The sequence below is a fragment of the Phoxinus phoxinus genome (genome assembly GCF_949152265.1).
Source record: "Phoxinus phoxinus genome assembly, chromosome: 1".
NCBI lineage: Eukaryota > Metazoa > Chordata > Actinopteri > Cypriniformes > Leuciscidae > Phoxinus > Phoxinus phoxinus.
The window spans coordinates 6,689,576-6,710,895 of NC_136876.1; the positions used below are offsets into that span (position 1 = coordinate 6,689,576).

Here is a 21,320-nt window from a genome sequence, read left to right on the forward strand (position 1 = left end):
CTGAGCTTTGATTGATATCTTAAAACAGCTGCTTTGCCTCTTATCTCGCACTGTATGCCCGTTGTGTGAACATAAAGCCCGCCGACTGTGATTTGATTGGTCATCTCATCTTGTCACTCGGTGTTTGAGTGCTGAAGCAGCTCAGGTGAGAAGGTTGGTTATTGTCCCGTCTCACGAATCCAATGTGCGAATCATTGCCACCCGCACCACATTAGAGTTATATTAGGGCAATTATTTGTTCATATTAGGCAATTATTTGATGTCTGGCAGAGAGTTTAGATCTGGAAGCAGTAACACATGACACAAGACTTAACAAGTGGATAGCACCTTATCTTTTATGTAGAACAGGCAACTTTCGCAATCAATCGTAAAGTCCTTTCAACACACCCATTTCTCTGACCAGGTTTTTAATTTAAACTATGGTGAATTTTTAATGTTGTGTTAGTTAGCAATTATAATGTTTATGTTTACACAACAGCACGTAACATTTGTTAGTTAATCATAACTGGTTGCAGACGTCCAGTCAACGTGCTCATGAGTGTTCAGAGACCGGCTTTGATCGTTCCAATATGGCGAACAGCATTATTGAGGAGCAGGAAAACATGAAGCTCATACAACGGCGATCTGGTATAGGACTGTAAACACAAGGAAAGTAAATAGGGAGCAAACAAAGCAGGTTACGAGGGAGGTGGGGAAAATGAACCAATAATCAGCTAAAAAGATGGACGGGGTTAGACAATCGACAGGAGGGCACATGGCACAAGGAAACACACATTACAAGCCCATGTGCTTACAACAAAAAATGACAAAAAAACACGAGCACATGGCCAGCAAACACAATGACACGCCGTTAGCTCAAAACAACAAGACACGAACACACAGCTAATGAGGACTCATAAGCCGCATGTTAACACAGAACATGACATGAAAACACACAGCCAGTGTAAAACACAATCTGTGTGCTACACAGCAAAAGACAAAACACGACATGAAAGCACGCAGCTGATGTAAACATGAACCGCGTACTACACAAAACACATTAAAACACGCGGACAGAAGAATGTACGGCCCGAGCGAACTCGAAACTTCATGCTCACACGACAAGACAGAGTGCACGAGAACGAGCATAAGCTTATCCTGTGCGCCCACAACAGAATACAACACGCGGCCGAGCATGAATGTCCAAATCCCGACAGAACCGAAGCCAAACTAGACCAAAGTGCCGGGATCCAAACACCACACCCTGCACATGAAACAAGGCACACAGACAAGAGAGCGCACGACTCCAGCACGCTTCCAGCACATATTAATCCGAGCGGCCACACAAAGACAAGACAAAGCAAGAGTTTCAGGGCTCTGTCAGAAAATCAAGAGATAAACAAGACAGAAGTTACAGAACCCTTGACACTACCCCTTTTCTAACAAGGAACACCAAAAACAAGTAAGGAGCATGCTAACACAAGACCGACACAACAGACATCATAAGACGAGAAATCAAAACACAAAGACAAAGAGTCAAGCCACTGCTGACGAAATGACCCCAGAATTCATTAGGGATCAGGGAGGGACAGGAGGGTTAAGCCATGAGCTGTGATGATATAGAAGAGATTCTGTGCTCTGACCGACTACAGACCAGACGATGATTCACAATTTATCTCATTTATATTCCCAGTACATTCAACAAATATCAGCATGTTCATATACAAATATATAATTCCTCCAAACACCAGAGGGATGAAATCATCCCGTCTGCTCCTGATATGATGAGCTCATGATCTGTATCATTAATGTTTATTTGTGAAGGTCTAGTTCTTGTTCACCGAGGCGTAAAGTTCATCCTGCGGTTGATCTTCTCTTCTTCTGACGGCAGCATAAGTCACTGTATCATTATGATCCTGAAAGAACAGATTCTGTCCATCAGTGTTTGAACAGCAGCGATTATTATTATTATTATTATTATTAGCACATGAGCTTCATTTATCTGAGAGTCAAACTCATGTCAGCAGCATGTAGATGAGATAAGCTGCAGTGATTAGTGGACAGTGATGAAGGGAAGGGAATGTGTTGGTATCTACTCACATCGAGCGATTTTACTGGCTTTGTATGGGAAGAAGTGATCTCAGAATAAGTCACATCATCTGTCTGCTCCTAAACATCAATACAAACGTGCAGAGAGTCGAGTTTAACACACAGAACACACACATCTCTCACTATAATATGTAGAACAACACAAAAGCTTTTAGTGAATCACATTAAAGAATAGACAGTGAACGTAATGATTGATGGTTTAGTGACTCACATTGGCTCTTGCGGCGGGAGGAATGGACTGGTTGATCGTCTCATACGTCCCTTTATGTTCATTCTCATCTTTGACCTTCAGAACAAACAGTTAAACTGCATTAATGACACTTTATTGAGCTTTAAAGACAGAAATCAAATCTAAATCTGCATTACTGAACTCACCGGTGAGTCGCCAGTCCCTCTTTTATTATCTGAAAACAACTGCATCATCAAATAAAAGTATTTATGATAAAACACAGAATGTTAACACAAAAAAAGTGTTCAATCACTAAAGTGAGTGATAAAAACGTCTTGATTACTTACATAACCTCGGTTCCCTGCGATAACAGGAAAGACTATTGCGTCTTTGCTAGACGCTATGGGGGAAACTCCTTTTCTCTGAATTTTGAAGCCTTTAATTAAAAAATTTAGTGCCACTGCACAACCATAACAGTGCAGCGATCTGACCGTGTATATTGGCTGGTCACTGGGAACTGCATGAACCTATGACGAAGCAGCGTGTCGGCACGAGCCAATCATGACGCATCCCCCCGAGATTAATTCGACTGAAGCGAAGAACCCCATTCGTGTAGCGACATAGCATGGCTGTCTACGCAATACTCGTTCACATTATCTCAGGGAACTGCGGTTGCGTAAGTAACCGAGACGTTCCCTTTCGAAATGTTTACTTGTATTGCGTCTTTGCTAATCACTATAGGGAACCAATGGTTCAGTCTGCCCGGCACATGCACCGCTCTCACAGAGTGCAGGTTGCATTGTGCCCATGATAAAAGGCGTTGGGCTAGTCTGTACCAGTCCGTGACCTGAGTCCACCTTGGTGGTTTATGTAGGACACAACCACCATGTTGTCTGACGGGACTAAGACGTGGTTTCCTATTAGGTCTGGTAAGAAGGTTTTGAGGGCCAGAAAAACCAGCTTCATTTTCAGGCAGTTGATATTTGTGAGAAATTAATTCTTAAGGGGGTCACACACCGGACGAGAAGTGCAGCGCCACGCCACAACGCGTCTAGGACAACTCGAGATATCGCACACCGGACGCGCACTTTCTCAGTTTATGGCCAGCAATATTGTCATGTTTAAGGACATTATGGAATTAAGATCATGTCTGTACTATGTTATGATTGTATTGTACAATTAAATACAATCGTTGCTAAGTCTGCAGTCTGAACACTTTACCGTCTGTTAACTGAATGAATTGAGAATATCACCTGAAAATCCAATAACATCAGCTATTTTCATTCAAGCAGCTTTTTTCTGTAAATGAATGTAAAACTAAATGTATATTGCAGCACAGGTTGAAGTCAGTATACATTAACGACGATTTGAGACAAATAAATGTAAATTTAATGTAAAACTATGTAAATGGCGCTCTGTGGCACGGCAGGATTTTGAACAAGGTCCTGAGCCATTGCTGGGCGCCGCGGACTGACGGTGAATGGTAGAGAAGACGCAGAGAATAATCTGTTCGAATTTTAAAGACTTGGCGATGTGCTTCTCGTCCGGTGTGCGACCCTCTTTACTCCGACTGGGCCAAGATGAGCCAGTCGTCGAGGTAATTCAGGATGCGCATCCCCTTCTGTCAGGGGGGAAAGTGTTGCATCAATGCACTTCGTAAAAGTGTGTGGGCCAGGAAGAGTCAGAACGGCAGGACCGTATACTGGTAGGCCACCCCTTCGAGCGCGAACCTCAAGAACGGTCTGTGATGAGAGGCTATCTGGATATGAAAGTATGCTGAAAAAAACAATCCCCTGGGAGTACTTGCGAGAGGATTTGTTTTAAAGTTAGTAACTTGAACGGCCGTCCCTGGCTTTGAGGAGGGAAGCACTTAGGCTGGGGGAGGCGCTGGCTTGTCTGGCTGCTGAGTCGCAACACTATTTTCTGGCGACTCGATGTAGCAGAGTCTTTGGGTAGGAAGTGCTGCATTGCTTGCGAAGACTGTGCCGCTCAGTGATGCCGTCAACCACGGGTCAAAGAGACCAGTGGTGGAGATTGGGGAGTGAAGGAAAACAGTCCTGTCTGCGTCCTGAATCTCCGTCAGATTATGCAACAAATGGCTTGTCCGATATCTTGGGCGGTGGCCTTTGTGGCACGCAGGGCCAGGTCTGTAGCGCTGTGGAGGTCACGAAATGTGTCTGGGTCTGATTCAGACTGGTCCATAGGCCGGAGGAGTTTGGCCTGAAATACACTTGGAGGACCGCCATGGTATGAAGAGCTGAGCTCACTTAGCCAGAGGACGCGTAAGCCGCCCGGCGGCGGCTGAAGGGGCAGAGTGAGGCACGCGGGGGCTGGGCCGGCATGAGCTCGCTTGTGTCCGATCGTCCTCTGACGTTTCTTTCTCAGAGTTTCCTGGGAACAGCAGAGCACAAGGGTTGGAGCTGCTCTCTGAAAAGAGAGCACAGAGATATACTCTCGCAGTGAGAGCAGCTCGTCTCGGTGAGTGTGGCTTCTGCGTGGGATTTCCTGAGACAGAAGGGCTCACGCTGCTTCGCCATAGATTCATGCAGTTCCCAATGACAAACCAACAGACATGCTCAGATCGCTGCACTGTTATAGGTGTGCAGTGGAACTGCGTTTTTGAATTAAAGACTTAAAAATTCGGAGAAAAGGAGTTTCCTCCATAGTGTCTAGCAAAGGTTTCGAAAGGGAACATTACAGGAATTCTCAGCAGGAATAAACTTCTGTTTGATCATTTCATATAATCCATGTTTCTATGATACTTACAGTCTGAACATGATGTGTTTGTATGGAGTAAATCTGAAAACTCACCAGCTCTTTTTCTGCAGATCAGCCAGAGAAGAGCAAGAAGGAAAACCGCGACTGCAGCGACAGAAATCACTATGACTGAAGAAGAGATCGAGCACAGAGACGGACAGGGCAGATTGGGGACCATTATAGACAAAGACAAAAGCCATTGGCACAGATCACGACAGGAATGTGATTTAAAATTATTCTGACTGTATACCCCTAAATGTAGATTTGTGCGTTATGATTGATTTGTTTATTGCTCTACATTTACATTTATGCATTTGGCAGACGCTTTTATTCAAAGCCATTTATATTGCATTTCATAGTACACATTTTTACATTCCTATCAGTTCTTGCTTTCCCTGGGAATTGAACCCATGACCTTGGTGTTGCAAGCACTAGCATTTTGAGCTACAGGAAAGCTAGGAGTGCTCTATTTTCAATATTTCATTATATATATTGTGGTAGAGTGTCTATAAATTTTCTACAGAATTATGAATTATATACAAAGCTGTTCTGTGAATAACATCATCAATGGCTTAAAAGCATCAGAATAATAATGTACCTCCTCGTGTAGAAGTTTCTGGTGTGTTTATAGTTGAGGGATCCTGAGAGTGTGTGATGTGGACTGGACTCACTGGTGTCGTTGAACCAGCTTGAGCTGTGAAGATGAAGGTTTATTCATACTGTACAATATTACCATTATATTTGAATTAGTTAACGAGATCTCGCGAGACTAAAATGTGACGAGATTTCTCGTCGAGTGAAAAGCTGTGTCGCGCGATATTGCCATGATTAGCAAAGAATTTGCCACGTTCACATTACATTACGGTGTACACCGCGGCACCGCCTCCACTGTCGTTTTGCTATTGTATTGTAAACATCTACTCTGCTCATCCAGCACGCGTTGCAGTCGCACACAGACTGTGACAGTGCTGCAGGAATCACAGTTCACTGATCGCGTTACGATGGCGGAGGATTTGTTGCGCAACAGAGTCGATCTGAGATGTCTTCTGAGAATGAGATGTCTTGATATGTCTGAGATGGCGGTTCACACAGAACGTGTTTTTCCATTCCAGTGCGGTACTTTTCCATTGTTTTTCTATGTAAACACGCTAGACGGATGTGTAACCTTGCGCTCGCGTCTTGCATCTTTTGCAGCGTCTCGCGCATGACACAGCATTCTAAAAACGCGGCGCTCAAGTTAAACTCCGTTCCCCCATTCTACTGCCAGCGTATCGCATTTTACACAGCAAAAACGCATTCTGTGTGAATGGCCCCTTATCTTGTTGAACGCGCGTTCAGCACCGCCACTACGGAGTGAAAATGAAAGTAAAACACGATGCGCGCAAATTAGACTGCATACAATAGCCCGTCTCCCAATATCAAATCTATCTCTGGACGTTATAGTTGTGGCTCTGGTCTCTGATTTGGTCTCTGCTTGCACTTTGAATATAGAGAGAGTTGGCCTACTTTGATTATGGTTGCACTTGCACTTAATTATCGTTTGCACTAATAAGACTAAGAAAAACTGTTGTTTTATACAGTTTTTATTTCTATTTTTCAATTTGTGAAAAGTAGTTTTATTTGGAGGTCACACACAGCCTCAGAAGTTCTGGAAGCTCATAATGTACAGTAAGGTCTGAAGAGACCCGTGTGAAATCATACTTGAGAGAAGCTAGTCAGTTGAGTTTGTGGTAAAACCTTTACAGTGCTTCTATATTGTTGTATTTTAATGTATTTGATAATTCATACTCAAAGTAGAACTGAAATGACATTCATTATTTCAAAATGCACCTGCAGACTATTTTTCCAGTCATGAATTTTGTCATTGAGGAGTTCTATCAAATATTGTGCAAAAATCTCGTCTCGTCTCGTTCTCGTGAACCCAATCTCGTCTTTGTCTTGTCTCGTGAGATAACGGTCTCGTCACACCCCTAGTTAACACACAGGATAACTTCTAACACTGATTCATGAGTGTTTGCTCACCTGAATACTTGACAGTGTATCTGACTGAGGTCTTGAGTTGATCTCCGTGAGTAAGCCGACATCTCCACTCTCTGTTGTCATCTTCATCCAGGAGTGTTGTAGTCAGAGTGATGATAAAGTGATCTGATGATGATGATGATATCTGATATCTGGAGTCTGTCTTCAGACCAACACCAGCCTCATTCACCCACAACAGCTCAAGACCCCCAGAACTGACCAAATCATCACAGGATAATACAGTATATGAATACAACTGACAGGAGAGAGTCACAGAGCGGCCTGGACTGATCTCAGTCTGTGAGGATGAAGATGATGATGATGATGGAGACACTGAAACTGAACACAAGACACAAATGACAGACTCTTCAATCACCATCTGAGTTTTTTTAATTTTCCACATAAACTTACCATGAAGAACATGCAGATAAACACGAGCATCAGGTCCTTGTTGTCCGCCATTCACATATTGTCTGCAGATGTAAAATCCATAATCTTCTTCTGTGACGTTCTTGATGTTCAGAGAGCAGTCAGACTCCAGACTCAGTCTCTCATGTCTCTCTGTGTCTTTATTCTTTATCCCTAAAGTAAACACTTCAACTGCTGCTGAATGTCTGAATCTGTTATAGTAGAGCCATGTAGTTGATTTGCAGTCAGGAAGAGTTTTATTACAGGACAGACGCACATTTCCACCAGAACTGATGAACTCATGATCATCCACTCCACTGGTGCCTGAAACACAGTATATCTCAGTGATCATTATGATATATATTAATAAATGAAACCATAAACCATAGCAGAAAAAGTAGAAGATTCAAATCATACATCATACATTTTTTCTAATTCTAATGTCCAGTATCAGGAATAATACAGTATGATCTATATGTATCTATACACAACTCAGAGATCACAACGTGAATGTGTGCAAGAATAAACTGAGCATGTTCAAATGAACTCTTTCCAGACTAATTCCACTAAATGTGTTTAGAGAAAATACAGATGTCTTTACCTGTGAGAAGTGAAGAGAGAATGATCAGTCCCAGCAGACACAGATCACACTTATCAGACATGTTTTTATGTCGGTCAGTCTTTCTCTTCATTATTTATAGTTACAGCTCCTCCTTTAAACATCATCAGCTCCTCCTCTGGTCGTGAACTTCCTCTCGTCTAACAGACTGAGTGATGAAACCCTGAGAAGTGTTGCTTCACTTGGATTCAAGTGGATTTCAGTACAAATGTATTTTTCATTAATGCTTATGTAGCAAGTGGCTTGATTCTTAGCGACTATGTCACCCCGAAATGACGGGGAAAACAATCCAAATAAAGACTCACAAGTTCCACTTAGGCTGCATTTACACTGCAGGTCTTGATGCCCATTTCTGACTTGCTGACTATATCGGATTTTTTTGACGACCTGCTTACGTCATCTTTTAAAATTGACCCATATTTACCCTCATTTACACTATACACTGCCGAAACAACTTAATGTAGACGTTCTGACCCGGAAAAGGAAGTAAAGCAATGGATATGCAATGGATGCAGACAAAATGATTATCCAGTGTTTTATTTTTTACGTTGGCACTATAGCCACGAGCGCTTAAAACCGTGCCTCCCCATCTCTCCTGAAATCTCTTCAAACACAGACTTATTTCGGAAACAACCCTGCATTTTTGCCTGCACTGTCTCTTCGCCCCAAAGACACACAACCTCCGCATTACTCCACTGTGTTGATGATCCTTCGTCCTCCATCGCGCCATTAATAAGTCATGTGATCACAGTTCGTGTCCACCTGAGTTAATGTCCCTTTTTTAATGACGTACGACTCGCATTAACTGGGGTATATCCGATTTGTCTGCTTACATGGCAGACGCAAATGCACGTATCCGATTCATATCCGATTTATTTCCACATATGAGTGAGAATATCGGAATCCATGTGCTTTTTTTCCTGCTTACACGTTTGCCTATCTGGTCTGTGCCACATGAGAGGAATTGGGTCACTTGAACCATGCAGTGTAAATGGGGCCTTAGAAAAGGGAAAGAGGAGTGAGTTCCCGTTCAAAAAAATTATCTTTTATGAAAGCTAAAATAGTTGGCCAACATTTCTTTGCTTTCTTTTCACTTTGCTTCAACCTTTCGCACGTACGATCACACATGTGTGATCATTCTTGGCTGGTCCCTGGAGCGTACGAGTGTGAGAAGAACGGTCAGTGCATCACGTGATCAACTGTTGGTTGGCGCTGAGCCAGAGACGGATGCTGTCATATATCACAACTTTTCAGTGTTTTCAACCACACAATGTTTATTTCAAATATATTAAAACTCAGAGACCAAACAGCGCACCACACACCACCAGCCTTGGTAACCCAACGTCACACTAAACACGTAAAATTGCATTATATCACTGAATAACACTGAGATCAAACGGCTAAGCTACATGCTAAAAACACACACCACCATAGTACGCAGCCACTAAAGAAAGAGGTGGGCTTTCCACCATGACACCCCCAGAGGCTTGGCTTATATACTGTAGCGGAGCGATAGCTCAGCCACTCATTTACTCATTTACTCATTTACACGTGACACAAACCTCACTACCCTTATAATTTACAGTAGGCTACATTTATACTGTAGTAATAGGAACTGTCCCTCAAGAGCATCTTATGGTGATGTACCATGCCATACCCTAACCATAACCATAGCCCTTAGCCACTAACTTAAGAGAGATCAGCTTTTACAGGACAGAGAAACATGTTTTTCAGTGTGAGAAGTGTATATTGTTCACCACACATCTGCTCTGAACGCTTCAGACTGAACACAATAGGCTCTACTTTTGCACACGAGAGCATTAATGTTAGTTTCACTTCTTTATTTTATATATCCTGCATGCAGTTCAATTCTATGAATATAATTATTAGTAATAAAATTGGTTTGTTACTGAAAAGTTATAATCCATGACTCCTCAATTCTTAAACAGTTTTTAAAGTATTATAAAGTAATTATTAGCATCAGCTCCAGTTTGATCAAACAGAAAGTATTTGCACATGAGCGTCTGTAAAGCAGATATGAACTGTCTTCTAGAAGAGTTTCTACACATGGATTATAATGTTCTGCTTTACTCTCTCCAGCCATGAGAAAATATATCGGATCCAGACTTTATTAACACACAAACACCAAATACCAGTTCATCACTTGAGTTTCTTGACTCATTTCACATTCAAATAATGTGGCTTGCTAATTTCAATGTGCTGATTATTTTATATATTTCAATAAGTACAGGTCAGAATAACTTTGTAATAAAATGTTTACATAAATATATCTCTACGTTGAATAACAATGGGACATTATTTCACCCATATTTTGACATTTTGTTTTCACAAAACCTCTGCTTCCTCAATGGAAGACGTGATGGCGGGATTGAGGAGATCCTCGAAGTATTCCTTCCACCGTCCGACGACATCCCCAGTTGAGGTCAACAGCTGCCCACCTCCACTGTAGACAGCAGTGGTAGGGCACTGCTTCCCTATCCTGAGGCGCCGGACGGGGGTGGATGAGATCCGCCCTGAGTACCTCAAGTCTCTGGATGTTGTGGGGCTGTCTTGGCTGACACGTCTCTGCAGCATCGCGTGGGAGTCGGGGACAGTGCCTCTGGGATGGCAGACCGGAGTGGTGGTCCCTCTTTTTAAGAAAGGGGACCGGAGGGTGTGTTCCAACTACAGGGGGATCACACTTCTCAGCCTCCCTGGGAAAGTCTATGCCAGGGTACTGGAGAGGAGAATACGGCCGATAGTAGAACCTCGGATCCAGGAGGAACATTGCGGTTTTCGTCCAGGCCGTGGAACACTGGACCAGCTCTATACCCTCTACAGGGTGCTGGAGGGTTCATGGGAGTTTGCCCAACCAATCCACATGTGCTTTGTGGATTTGGAGAAGGCATTCGACTGTGTCCCTCATGGCGGCCTGTGGAGGGTGCTCCGGGAGTATGGGGTCCTTTGCTAAGGGCTGTCCGGTCCCTGTACGACCGAAGCAGGAGCTTGGTTCGCATTGCCGGCAGTAAGTCAGACTTCTTCCCGGTGCATGTTGGACTCCGGCAGGGCTGCCCTTTGTCACCGGTTCTGTTCATAATTTTTATGGACAGAATTTCTAGGCGCAGCCAGGGGCCGGAGGGTGTCGGGTTTGGGAACAACACGATTTCATCTCTGCTCTTTGCAGATGATGTTGTCGAGTTGGCCCCTTCAGACCAGGACCTTCAGCATGCACTAGAACGGTTTGCAGCCGACTGTGAAGCGGCTGGGATGAGAATCAGCACCTCCAAATCCGAGGCCATGGTCCTCAGTCAGAAAAACGTGGCTTGCCTACTTCAGGTTGGTGGAGAGTTCCTGCCTCAAGTGGAGGAGTTTAAGTATCTTGGGGTTTTGTTCACGAGTGAGGGAAGGATGGAATGGGAGATTGACAGACGGATCGGTGCAGCTTCTGCAGTAATGCGGTCGATGTATCGGTCTGTCGTGGTGAAGAAAGAGCTGAGCCGTAAGGCGAAGCTCTCGATTTACCGGTCAATCTACGTTCCTACTCTCACCTATGGTCATGAGCTTTGGGTCATGACCGAAAGAACAAGATCCCGGATACAGGCGGCCGAAATGAGCTTTCTCCGCAGGGTGGCTGGGCGATCCCTTAGAGATAGGGTGAGGAGCTCGGTCACTCGGGAGGAGCTCAGAGTAGAGCCGGTGCTCCTCCACATCGAAAGGGGTCAGCTGAGGTGGCTCGGGCATCTGTTCCGGATGCCTCCTGGACGCCTTCCCGGGAAGGTGTTCCGGGCGCGTCCCACCGGGAGGAGACCCCGGGGAAGACCTAAGACACGCTGGAGAGACTATGTCTCCCGGCTGGCCTGGGAACGCCTCGGAGTCCCCCCGGAAGAGCTGGAGGAAGTGGCTAGGGAGAGGGAAGTCTGGGCATCTCTGCTTAGACTGCTGCCCCCGCGACCCGGCCCCGGATAAGCGGAAGAAGATGGATGGATGGGTTTTCACAAAACTTATTTGAAACATTAGTTTTTCATCATGTGTTTTAATGAGTGAGAATGTGTTTAGAGATTTGCAAACAGTGTCTAACTGCCTCAACTTGTTTAAGGTTTTGCAGAAAGAGTGATTTATTAAACAAATCGGTTTAGGCTATTGAGAATTTAGTTCAGGGAATGGGGTAAAGTTCATCCTGCGGTTGATCTTCTCTTCTTCTGATGGCAGCATAAGTCACTGTATCATTATCCTGAAAGAACAGCACAGATTATGTCCATAAATGTTTGAACAGCAGCGATTATTATTATTATTATTAGTGCATGAGCTTCATTTATCTGAGAGTCAAATTCATGTGCTGGTATCTACTCACATCGAGTGATTTTACTGGCTTTGTATGGGAAGAAGTGACCTCAGAATAAGTCACATCATCTTTCTGCTCCTAAACATCAATGCAAACGTGCAGAGAGTCGAGTTTAACACACAGAACACACACATCTCTCACTATAATATGTAGAATAACACAAAAGCTTCTAAATCACATTATAGAACAGACAGTGAATATAATGTTTGATGGTTTAGTGACTCACATTGGCTCTTGCGGCGGGAGGAATGGACATGTTGATCGTCTCATACGTCCCTTTATGTTCATTCTCATCTTTGACCTTCAGAACAAACAGTTAAACTGCATTAATGACACTTTATTGAGCTTTAAAGACAGAAATCAAATCTAAATCACTGCATTACTGAACTCACCGGTGAGTCGCCAGTCCCTCTTTTATTATCTGAAAACAACTGCATCATCAAATATAACTATCAATGATAAAACACACAAGTGCAAAACAGAATCTTAACAGTAAGATTTTGTTCAATCATTAAAGTGAGTGATAAAAATATCTCAGTTACTTACATAACCTCAGTTCTCTGAGATAACAGGAACGAGTATTGAGTCTTTGCTAGATGCTAAGGGGGAAACTCCTTTTCTCTGAATTTTGAAGTCTTTAATTAAAAAACGCAGTGCCACTGCACAGCCATAACAGAGCGGCAATCTGAGCGCACCTATTGGCTGGTCAGTGGGAACTGCATGAACCTATGGCGAAGCAGCGTGTCTACGCGAGCCAATCGTGGCAGGGGCATCTGCCTACAAAACCAGCTCATTTCACCAAAGGAATCATATTTAATTCGACAAACGCCAGTCGTGTAGTGACATAGGACCAGTGTTGGGGAAATGCATCACAAGTAACTTGAGTTACGTAATCGGATTACTTTTTCAAGTAACTAGTAAAGTAACGCATTACTTTTAAAATAACTTTTTCAAATAAGTAACGCAAGTTTCTTTGTTTTCCTTCCTTCCTGTCCTCATGTTGAGACAAATCAAAGTGCAGAGGCATTACACTTTTTACAAAAAACATATATTTTTATGCATTTAATCTCACTTTATTGACCAATGTACTTCTGACCTTCGATGATTCAGTTAAATAAGCAAAAATGACTATAGATAGATAGAAAGGTTTGCTTGTTTGCTTTCCTCTACTGTACACATTTCCTTCAGTCTGAGGATTATTATTTCACTTTTGGTGTGAATTTGCCAAAAAATAGAACTTTTGTGTTATAAAAAAACAAGCCCAGCCCAGGTGGGAAAAAAGTAACGCAAAAGTAACTTAATGCTTTACTTCACTAAAAAAGTAACTAAGTAATGCAATTAGTTACTTTTTAAGGGAGTAACGCAATATAGTAATGCATTACTTTTAAAAGTAACTTTCCCCAACACTGCATAGGACGATTCTCGTTCCCGTTATCTCATGGAACTGAGGTCACGTAAGTAACAGAGTCATTCCCTTTCAAAATGTTTACTCGTATTGCATCTTTGCTAGACACTATGGGGAACCAATCCAATCACACGTGGTATGTGAGCAGAACCGACATGTTCTGTGGCCCTAGCCTGGGATGATTGGGTAAGGGTCCCTAGGCGGAAAAAGTGTCTCCTCCATAGCGTCCAGCAAGGACGAAATACGAGTAAATATTTGTTGTCTTGATAACTCGTTGAGATTGACATTACAGGAATTCTCAGCAGGAATAATCTTATGTTTCTATGATACTTACAGTTTGAACATGATGTGTGTGTTTGCTCATCTGAACTGTTTTTAATTGTTGTAAAGGAGTAAATCTGAAAACTTACCGGGTCTTTTTCTGCAGATCAGCCAGAGAAGAGCAAGAAGAACAACAGCGACTGCAGCGACAGAAATCACTATGACTGAAGAAGAGATCGAGCACAGAGTCAGAGACGGACAGGGCAGATTGGGGACAATTATAGACAAAGATAAAAGCCATCGGCACAGATGACGACAGGAATGAGATTTCAAACGATTCTGACTGTATACCTCTGAATGTAGATTTGTGCCCTGTGATTTATTTATTGTTTATTGCTCTTCTTTCAAGAAACAAAAGGAAAAAGACTGACATATTTCATCATCTCTTACATATTTAATTATATTGTGGTAGAGTGTCTATATGGTGATTCATTCATATTTTCTACATAATTATGTTAGACAAAGCTGTTCTGTGAATAACATCATCAATGGCTTAAAAGCATCAGCATCATCATGTACCTGTAGAAGGACTCACTGCTGGAGCTGTAAAGGATGAATGTTTGATTAGATGATTCATAATGTACAATATTACCATTATATTTGAACTAGTTAACACACAGGATAACTTCTAACACTGATTCATGAGAGTGTTTTCTCACCTGAATACTTGACAGTGTATCTGACTGAGATCTTGAGTTGATCTCCGTGAGTAAGCTGACATCTCCACTCTCTGTTGTCATCTTCATTCAGGAGTGTTGTAGTCAGAGTGATGATGATACAGTGATCTGATGATGATGATGATGATGATATCTGATATCTTGAGACTGTCTTCAGATCAACACCAGTCTGATTCACCCACAACATCTCAAATCCCTCAGAACTGACCCAATAATCACAGGAGAAATATGAATACAACTGACAGGAGAGAGTCACAGAGCGGCCTGGACTGATCTCAGTCTGTGAGGATGAAGATGATGATGATGAAGATGATGAAGATGGAGACACTGAAACTGAACACAAGACACAAATCACAGACTCTTCAATCATCATCTGAGTTTAATAAAGAATCTGCTCTTTTTAAATTGACCACATAATCATAAACTTACCATGAAGAACATGCAGATAAACACGAGCATCAGGTCCATGTTTCTGTCCATTCACATATTGTCTGCAGATGTAAGATCCATAATCTTCTTCTGTGACGTTCTTGATGTTCAGAGAGCAGTCAGACTCCAGACTCAGTCTCTCGTGTCTCTCTGTGTCGTTCTTCTTTTTCCCTCCAGCAATCAGTTCAACTGTCCCTGCTGAATCTCTGAAGCTGTTGTAGATCCATGTAGTTGATGTGCAGTCAGGAAGAGCATTATTACAGGACAGACGCACATTTTCACCAGAACTGATGAACACATCAGTCTCAGTCACTCCACTGGTGCCTGAAACACAAGTAAAAAGCAGAAGATTCAAATACAATCTCTTTTCCTCACTTAAAGTCATGACTTTACTTGCCCAGTGAACACTTTAATCCCACAATGATCTCACCATGTTGTCACAACCTCATCAATGTGAGTCACAGTGAGCTAAAAGTGTAACTCACAGCACACACACACACACACACACACACACACACACACACACACACACTATGGCCACAATATGAGCTCATCCCATATATACATGTTATTGTTAAATGCATTAACTATCAAACATGTCTAACATGTAGTGAATCCATGCTTTCAATTATCATTAGTTCATGTTGAGTTAAGTATTAATCCAGGTATTAGTGCATGATTATTCATATACCCTTATTGTACAATGTTACCCTTTTTTCCTCATTTAAAGCAAACAACACACTCTCCAGAATAAACTATTAGTCTTTATCAGAGAGCTGTTCAAATCACTCACACACTCTTAATATGAAGATAATTCTCCATCATCAGATGTTTGAGTGACACTATGTCCAGTATCAGGAATAATACAGTATGATCTGTGTGTATCAATACACAACTCTGAGATCACAACGTGAATGTGTGCAAGAATAAACTGAGCATGTTCAAATGAACTCTTTCCAGACTAACTCCACTAAATGTGTTTAGAGAAAATACAGATTTCTTTACCTGTGAGAAGTGAAGAGAGAATGATCAGTCCCAGCAGACACAGATCACACTTATCAGACATTTTCTGTTTCTGTCAGTCTTCCTCTTCATTATATATAGTTACAGCTCTTCCTGTAAGCATCATCAGCTCCTCCTGTGGTTGGTCACTTCCTCTGATCTCATCAACTGAGTGTTGAAACTCTGAGAAGTGTTGCTTCACTTGAATTCAAGTGTATTTCAGTAGAAATGTCCTCTTCATTATTGCTAATGTAGCAAGTGGCTCGATTCTTAGCGGCTACGCCACCCCGAAATAGCGTGAAAAACAATCCAAATAAAGACACACAAGTTATATTTAGAAAATGGCAAGTGGCGTGAGTTCCTGTTAAAAATAAAATAAAATAATTATTAAAGCTAAAATAGCTGGCCAACCATTTTTTAAAACAAAGTGAACAATCAAATCGGTCGACAGCACCAGATACAAAAAAGGACCCCACCAATCAGAATCACATCCACAGAGTTCACTGCAAATAATGACAACAATAGAGACAACCCTTGATGAAGATAAGCCCAATGTGCAGCAGAGATCCTGCCCACTTCAGGAAGTGCTCAGCGCCTACCAGGGGGGCAGTGTTCTGGAAGACACTGAAGCTTCCCCGGGCACCGCCATTGGCTGTTAGCATTCCATTGACTCCCATTCATTTTGGCGTCACTTTGACAGCTAATAACTTTACATCTGAGGCATTTAAAGACACCGTTTGTCCATTGTTTATTTCTAAAGAAACACGAAAATGTATAAAAGGCTCCATTACCTTGTATCTTACGTTATGGCCCCGTAGAAGCAGTTTTTGTAAAAATAGGCTAACGATTGCGTCATAACCGCGCGACTCTGTCGCACAAGTCAAGAAATTACCGTAGACAGGCAGAGAAGCTCGCAAGCAATCGGGAGGACGTGGAGGCATAAAGTCAAGGGAGAAGCCCACAGAGAGTGATAAAGTTTTTCCCGCTGCTAGCTCATGGACAGCTAATGCTCACGCTCTCCGTCTCTGCGAGATTCGGAAGGGAATGATTCAGATTTCTCTCGGCACAGCGACTAGAAGATCTACAGGTTGCTCACGTCACATCTACGTCGTCAAGCTCAGTTTGAGTCTGCGCAGTTCGCCTGGCGATCAGGAAGTGAGTGCTTCTAATTGACTTCACTTCTCTCCGTTGAAACCTATGGGGTCACTGTGTCCAGTTTATATACTGTCTATGGCGCCTACACACACACAAAGAAGAAACAAAGAGAGATCACATTAGAAAGAAAATAAATCAAACTAAATAATCAAATGTAACAAAACAAAAACCAAAAACACAAAGTACAACATACTCAATAAACAAAAGAACCATAAACTTTAAAGACAGAAACAAATAATTTCTCTCCTTTGTTTTTTTTCTAAAAGGTTAAACTTACTCAAAATGTACCATACAACTTAAAACATTAATGCAGTTCCTGGCAAAGCAGTATTTTGGGTCTTTACGCCACAAAAATGAACATGGCTGGGGCTAAGTAGCCTACCTCACCCCCAAAGTAGTTTTTTTCCCTTCTCTATAGTTACCAATAGAGACAGAGCATATTTAGGCCACGCCCACACCCAGGGGGAAAACAATCCAACCGTCTCCATTGACTTTGCATTGCGAGAGGCTGCCTCCTTGTAATTTCTTGCTTCTAACTAAAGACAGAAAAATGCCTAAAAGCTGCTGTATGACAAAGTGTACAGCAAACAAGCTAAGAAACACAGAAATAAGTTTTTATAAGCTGTCGACCCCAAAAAACGAGTGTTTAAGGACTTAAAAGTGGATCAGGCAGTTGAGACAGAGCGTAATGTGTCTCATTACTCTGAGAACTAACGTACGCCCGCTGGAGGAGGACGTAATCGGCAACACAGGATAGCTTATCTTACAGAAATATAATATATAAAACTGACATCTGGATATTTGAATCACCAGTGACCAAATGTTTAACTTACTGCACACGTATCTGTATTTTTAGTGCATACTGAGTGTCAGGATCCCACAATTTAACCATTCGTTCCAGCCTGTATCCACTTTTAAGTCCTTTATTAAGACAGTCTAAATCGCTTTTCTTTGTGGGAAAAATAAGACTGAACAACTTAAACAAAATGGCCGACAGTACGCGCTCGGCTCGTCACACTTCTATACAGTCTTTGAGTTTTCCTTTGTGGAAAATATTTGTATATTAGAGGAATACAATGCTGCTAAATCAACTTTAATGAACAAATTTAATGATTACAAACGCAATAGCAAAAAAACGCAAAGCTTGGACCACAATAACGGAAAGAGTTAACAGTGTCAAGTTCAACCCACCTATCTCACAATCCGTCAAAGATGTTCAAAAACGGTTAAAAAATATGGTTCAAGAGGCAAAAAAAGGGAACACAACGGAAAATATACGGAGACGATCTACGATGTTTTGGGGAATCCCCGGGGGGAGGGAGAGCGGAGTATCCGGGCGGACGTTACACGCAGGGGAACACAGTCTCTCTCATACGGCTGTCACATCATCTACTCCGCTTGGATTACTAGATTTCTTGTTTCACCAATAGAAGATAAAACGAGAACTGGTATTCACTTGATTGAATCACTTTATCCACACATTAGCAAAATATGTTCGTGCCCTCTTTCTGAACATAACGTCTAGTCAACACAATGCTATCACGTTTTACATAAAACCATTTAGTAAAACATACTAAATATAATTGGATAAATCTAACAGGTGACCAGTCTCCCTTTTTTCAGTGGGTCTCTGTATTTTAACATATTTGAATCGATGTGTTGTGTTTTAAGGTCCTCTTTGCATGTGTTTAGACAGGCTGAGTGAGAGAAGTCTCCTTAACACAGCTCTTTGAGTCACGCTGATGCTTATGTCCCGTCACAGCCTCGTCTAATGCCCACGTGGACTTGAAGTTTCTTTCCTTGATCAGGTTGATATTATTTCATTGTGTATTTATGTCTGTGTATTTATGTTTTGTAATACTGTCGCCAATCCCTAGTGTAGTGATTCTTACAGTGTTGCAACAGTCTCCATCAATTGTATTGATTACTGCCATGCTGTGTTTTCGGCCATTGTGCAATATTAAAAATTAAAGAGTTTGGTGTGATCTTTATACTTTTGAGACAGGTCGCTTAATCTACAAAATGTGTTCTTAATAGTTCTTAGCTGTTCATCTTAAAGGTGCATTAAGCAACTTTTCATGTTAAAAATACCGGTTTTCTAACCCATACATGCTTAAACAATTGCCTGATGGGCTGAATGAGCCCTTCTCTGATCACTGAGATTGTCTCTATAATCCTGTAAAGTAAAATAAATAAGAAGGATTCGGGCCGAATTTTAGACTGGGCGTGACGTCATGCGCGTTCACGGCACGCTCACATAGCTATGTCTGGCAGGTTTGTGTATTCGCCGGCATTCTCAGTAGAAGATGGATTGTAAGAGACCTGCTTGTAGTTCATTTCAAACACCAACGCAAACTCCACGTAAGATAAAAAAAAGAAAACTTTTGTCTAGTGCAACCAAAAGGGCCAAATTGGACTCAGACAGGCGTCGGAATAAGACGAGAGTAAACATAGGGAAGCAAATTACTGCTTAATTAGGATGTATTGCTATTGGAATATGCTACTGAGCAAATCAATAAAACAGGCTAAACCCCTGCAAACCTTCGGCGGATTACGTTAGCCTGTTTGTGTTTTTATGGTAACGTCATAGTGCCATTTAATTGTTTATCACCTTGAGACAATTGAGTGTACTTTTTTTGACCGACTGTGTAGCTTTGAGCTTTTACAAAGTAACAACTTATATTGTTCATGAACGTGTTTCCATAATAATACAATCATAAGTGGATACAGTAAACACATAACACAGTTCAACATGGAGATAGATGGAAATAAAAAAATAAGTTTTCTACTACCCCCGTTTTCCCCTCACACATAAGTGTGTAATTTACTCAATTGCCTTTCCTTTCACATAGCCTATTTAAAATGACTTGCAGATTTATAACTTTATTACCTCTGAAGACATTATGATTGTAAACAAAAGATTTGCGGCTGATGCTCCTTTGGTTATGAACAGCTCGTGCTCGTGCAAGCGTGCGTGTGCGTGTGGTCCATGAGCGTTCCCAAATTTATACGATCCATCATTGTTGTCCTATAGGGACAACGAACAACGAAATTCTGCCTGGAGAAGGGTGGCAGAGCTCGTTGGAGTCCCTGGTGGGTTTTATGAGTTTGTACTGTGTTAAATAAAATGTTAATTCAACTGATGAGCTATATAGGTAGCAGACAGTACATGTGCATCTGCAGAAACTGGTTCATATGCTAGTAGTATTTATGATAGCAGGTATGTTGGTAGATAGAGAGATTTTGATGGACTTTTACATAAATAAATAAATACATAACTCATGACAGATCTAACCATTTGAAATGGCTGGGCATATAAATGTGCAGCTTAAAGCAAGATTAAAATAATAGCTTAATACCAATAATTAGCATTAGATGCACTGACAGATTCATAGCATGTAATTTTGTCATACATATATTTGTATTATTATTAGAGGATGTGTGTCGGTCAAGGTGGAAGAGCTTGAGGGACCAGTACACCAGGGAAAAGAGGAAGGAGAGGGAGAGGAACCGGAGTGGGGCTGGGGCCTCATTTGCTCGGCCATGGAAATGTATGGCTGTGATGGGGCTCCTAGCCCCATTCTTTGAGTGTAGGCCAACCACCTCCAATCTGCCCCGCCAAACTACCCCTGCCACACTCCCCCCAGCTGCACCCATCCCTTTGGTCAACTCACCTCCAGCTTCACCCACCCCGCTATTTTCAACACCCCCAGCTGCACCCCCCCACCAGCACCTACCCCTTCGGCTGTACCCACTCCCCCACCCGCTGCACCTACACACCCACCCGCTGCACCTACACACCCACCCGCACCTACCTTTACCCCGCCACCTGCACCTACTCAACCTCTCACAGAGGTGGGGGAGACCTGGAGGAGGCAGGCCCTTCCACCTCTCATTTCAGGCCACAGATGAGGAAGAAGAGAGGGACA

At 42.3% G+C, this 21,320-nt stretch overlaps 2 protein-coding genes across 3 annotated transcripts; both read right to left on the reverse strand.

The window, feature by feature from the left end:
- Nucleotides 1-318: 318 nt before the first annotated feature.
- On the reverse strand, nucleotides 319-9,535 carry LOC306995304 (uncharacterized protein). 2 transcript variants are annotated; one of them, XM_079606795.1, is made up of 9 exons: nucleotides 8,043-9,535; nucleotides 7,445-7,765; nucleotides 7,037-7,372; nucleotides 5,616-5,708; nucleotides 5,069-5,143; nucleotides 2,464-2,492; nucleotides 2,300-2,374; nucleotides 2,080-2,148; nucleotides 319-1,895 (listed from the first exon to the last, which is right to left on the reverse strand). In XM_079606795.1, the coding sequence occupies exons 1-9, from the start codon at nucleotides 8,131-8,133 to the stop codon at nucleotides 1,806-1,808; spliced, it is 1,179 nt and encodes a 392-aa protein (XP_079462921.1). In that variant the 5' UTR covers nucleotides 8,134-9,535; the 3' UTR covers nucleotides 319-1,805. The 2 variants fall into 2 exon arrangements, with proteins under 2 accessions (XP_079462921.1, XP_079462920.1); XM_079606794.1 differs by having other exon boundaries at nucleotides 5,613-5,708.
- A 2,547-nt stretch (nucleotides 9,536-12,082) lies between these two features.
- On the reverse strand, nucleotides 12,083-16,592 carry LOC306995313 (uncharacterized protein). Its single transcript, XM_079606818.1, has 9 exons — nucleotides 16,240-16,592; nucleotides 15,235-15,558; nucleotides 14,788-15,138; nucleotides 14,648-14,671; nucleotides 14,218-14,292; nucleotides 12,795-12,823; nucleotides 12,629-12,703; nucleotides 12,412-12,480; nucleotides 12,083-12,291 (listed from the first exon to the last, which is right to left on the reverse strand). Exons 1-9 carry the CDS (start codon nucleotides 16,298-16,300, stop codon nucleotides 12,214-12,216), a joined length of 1,086 nt encoding a protein of 361 aa, XP_079462944.1. The 5' UTR covers nucleotides 16,301-16,592; the 3' UTR covers nucleotides 12,083-12,213.
- Between the last annotated feature and the right edge of the window lie 4,728 nt (nucleotides 16,593-21,320).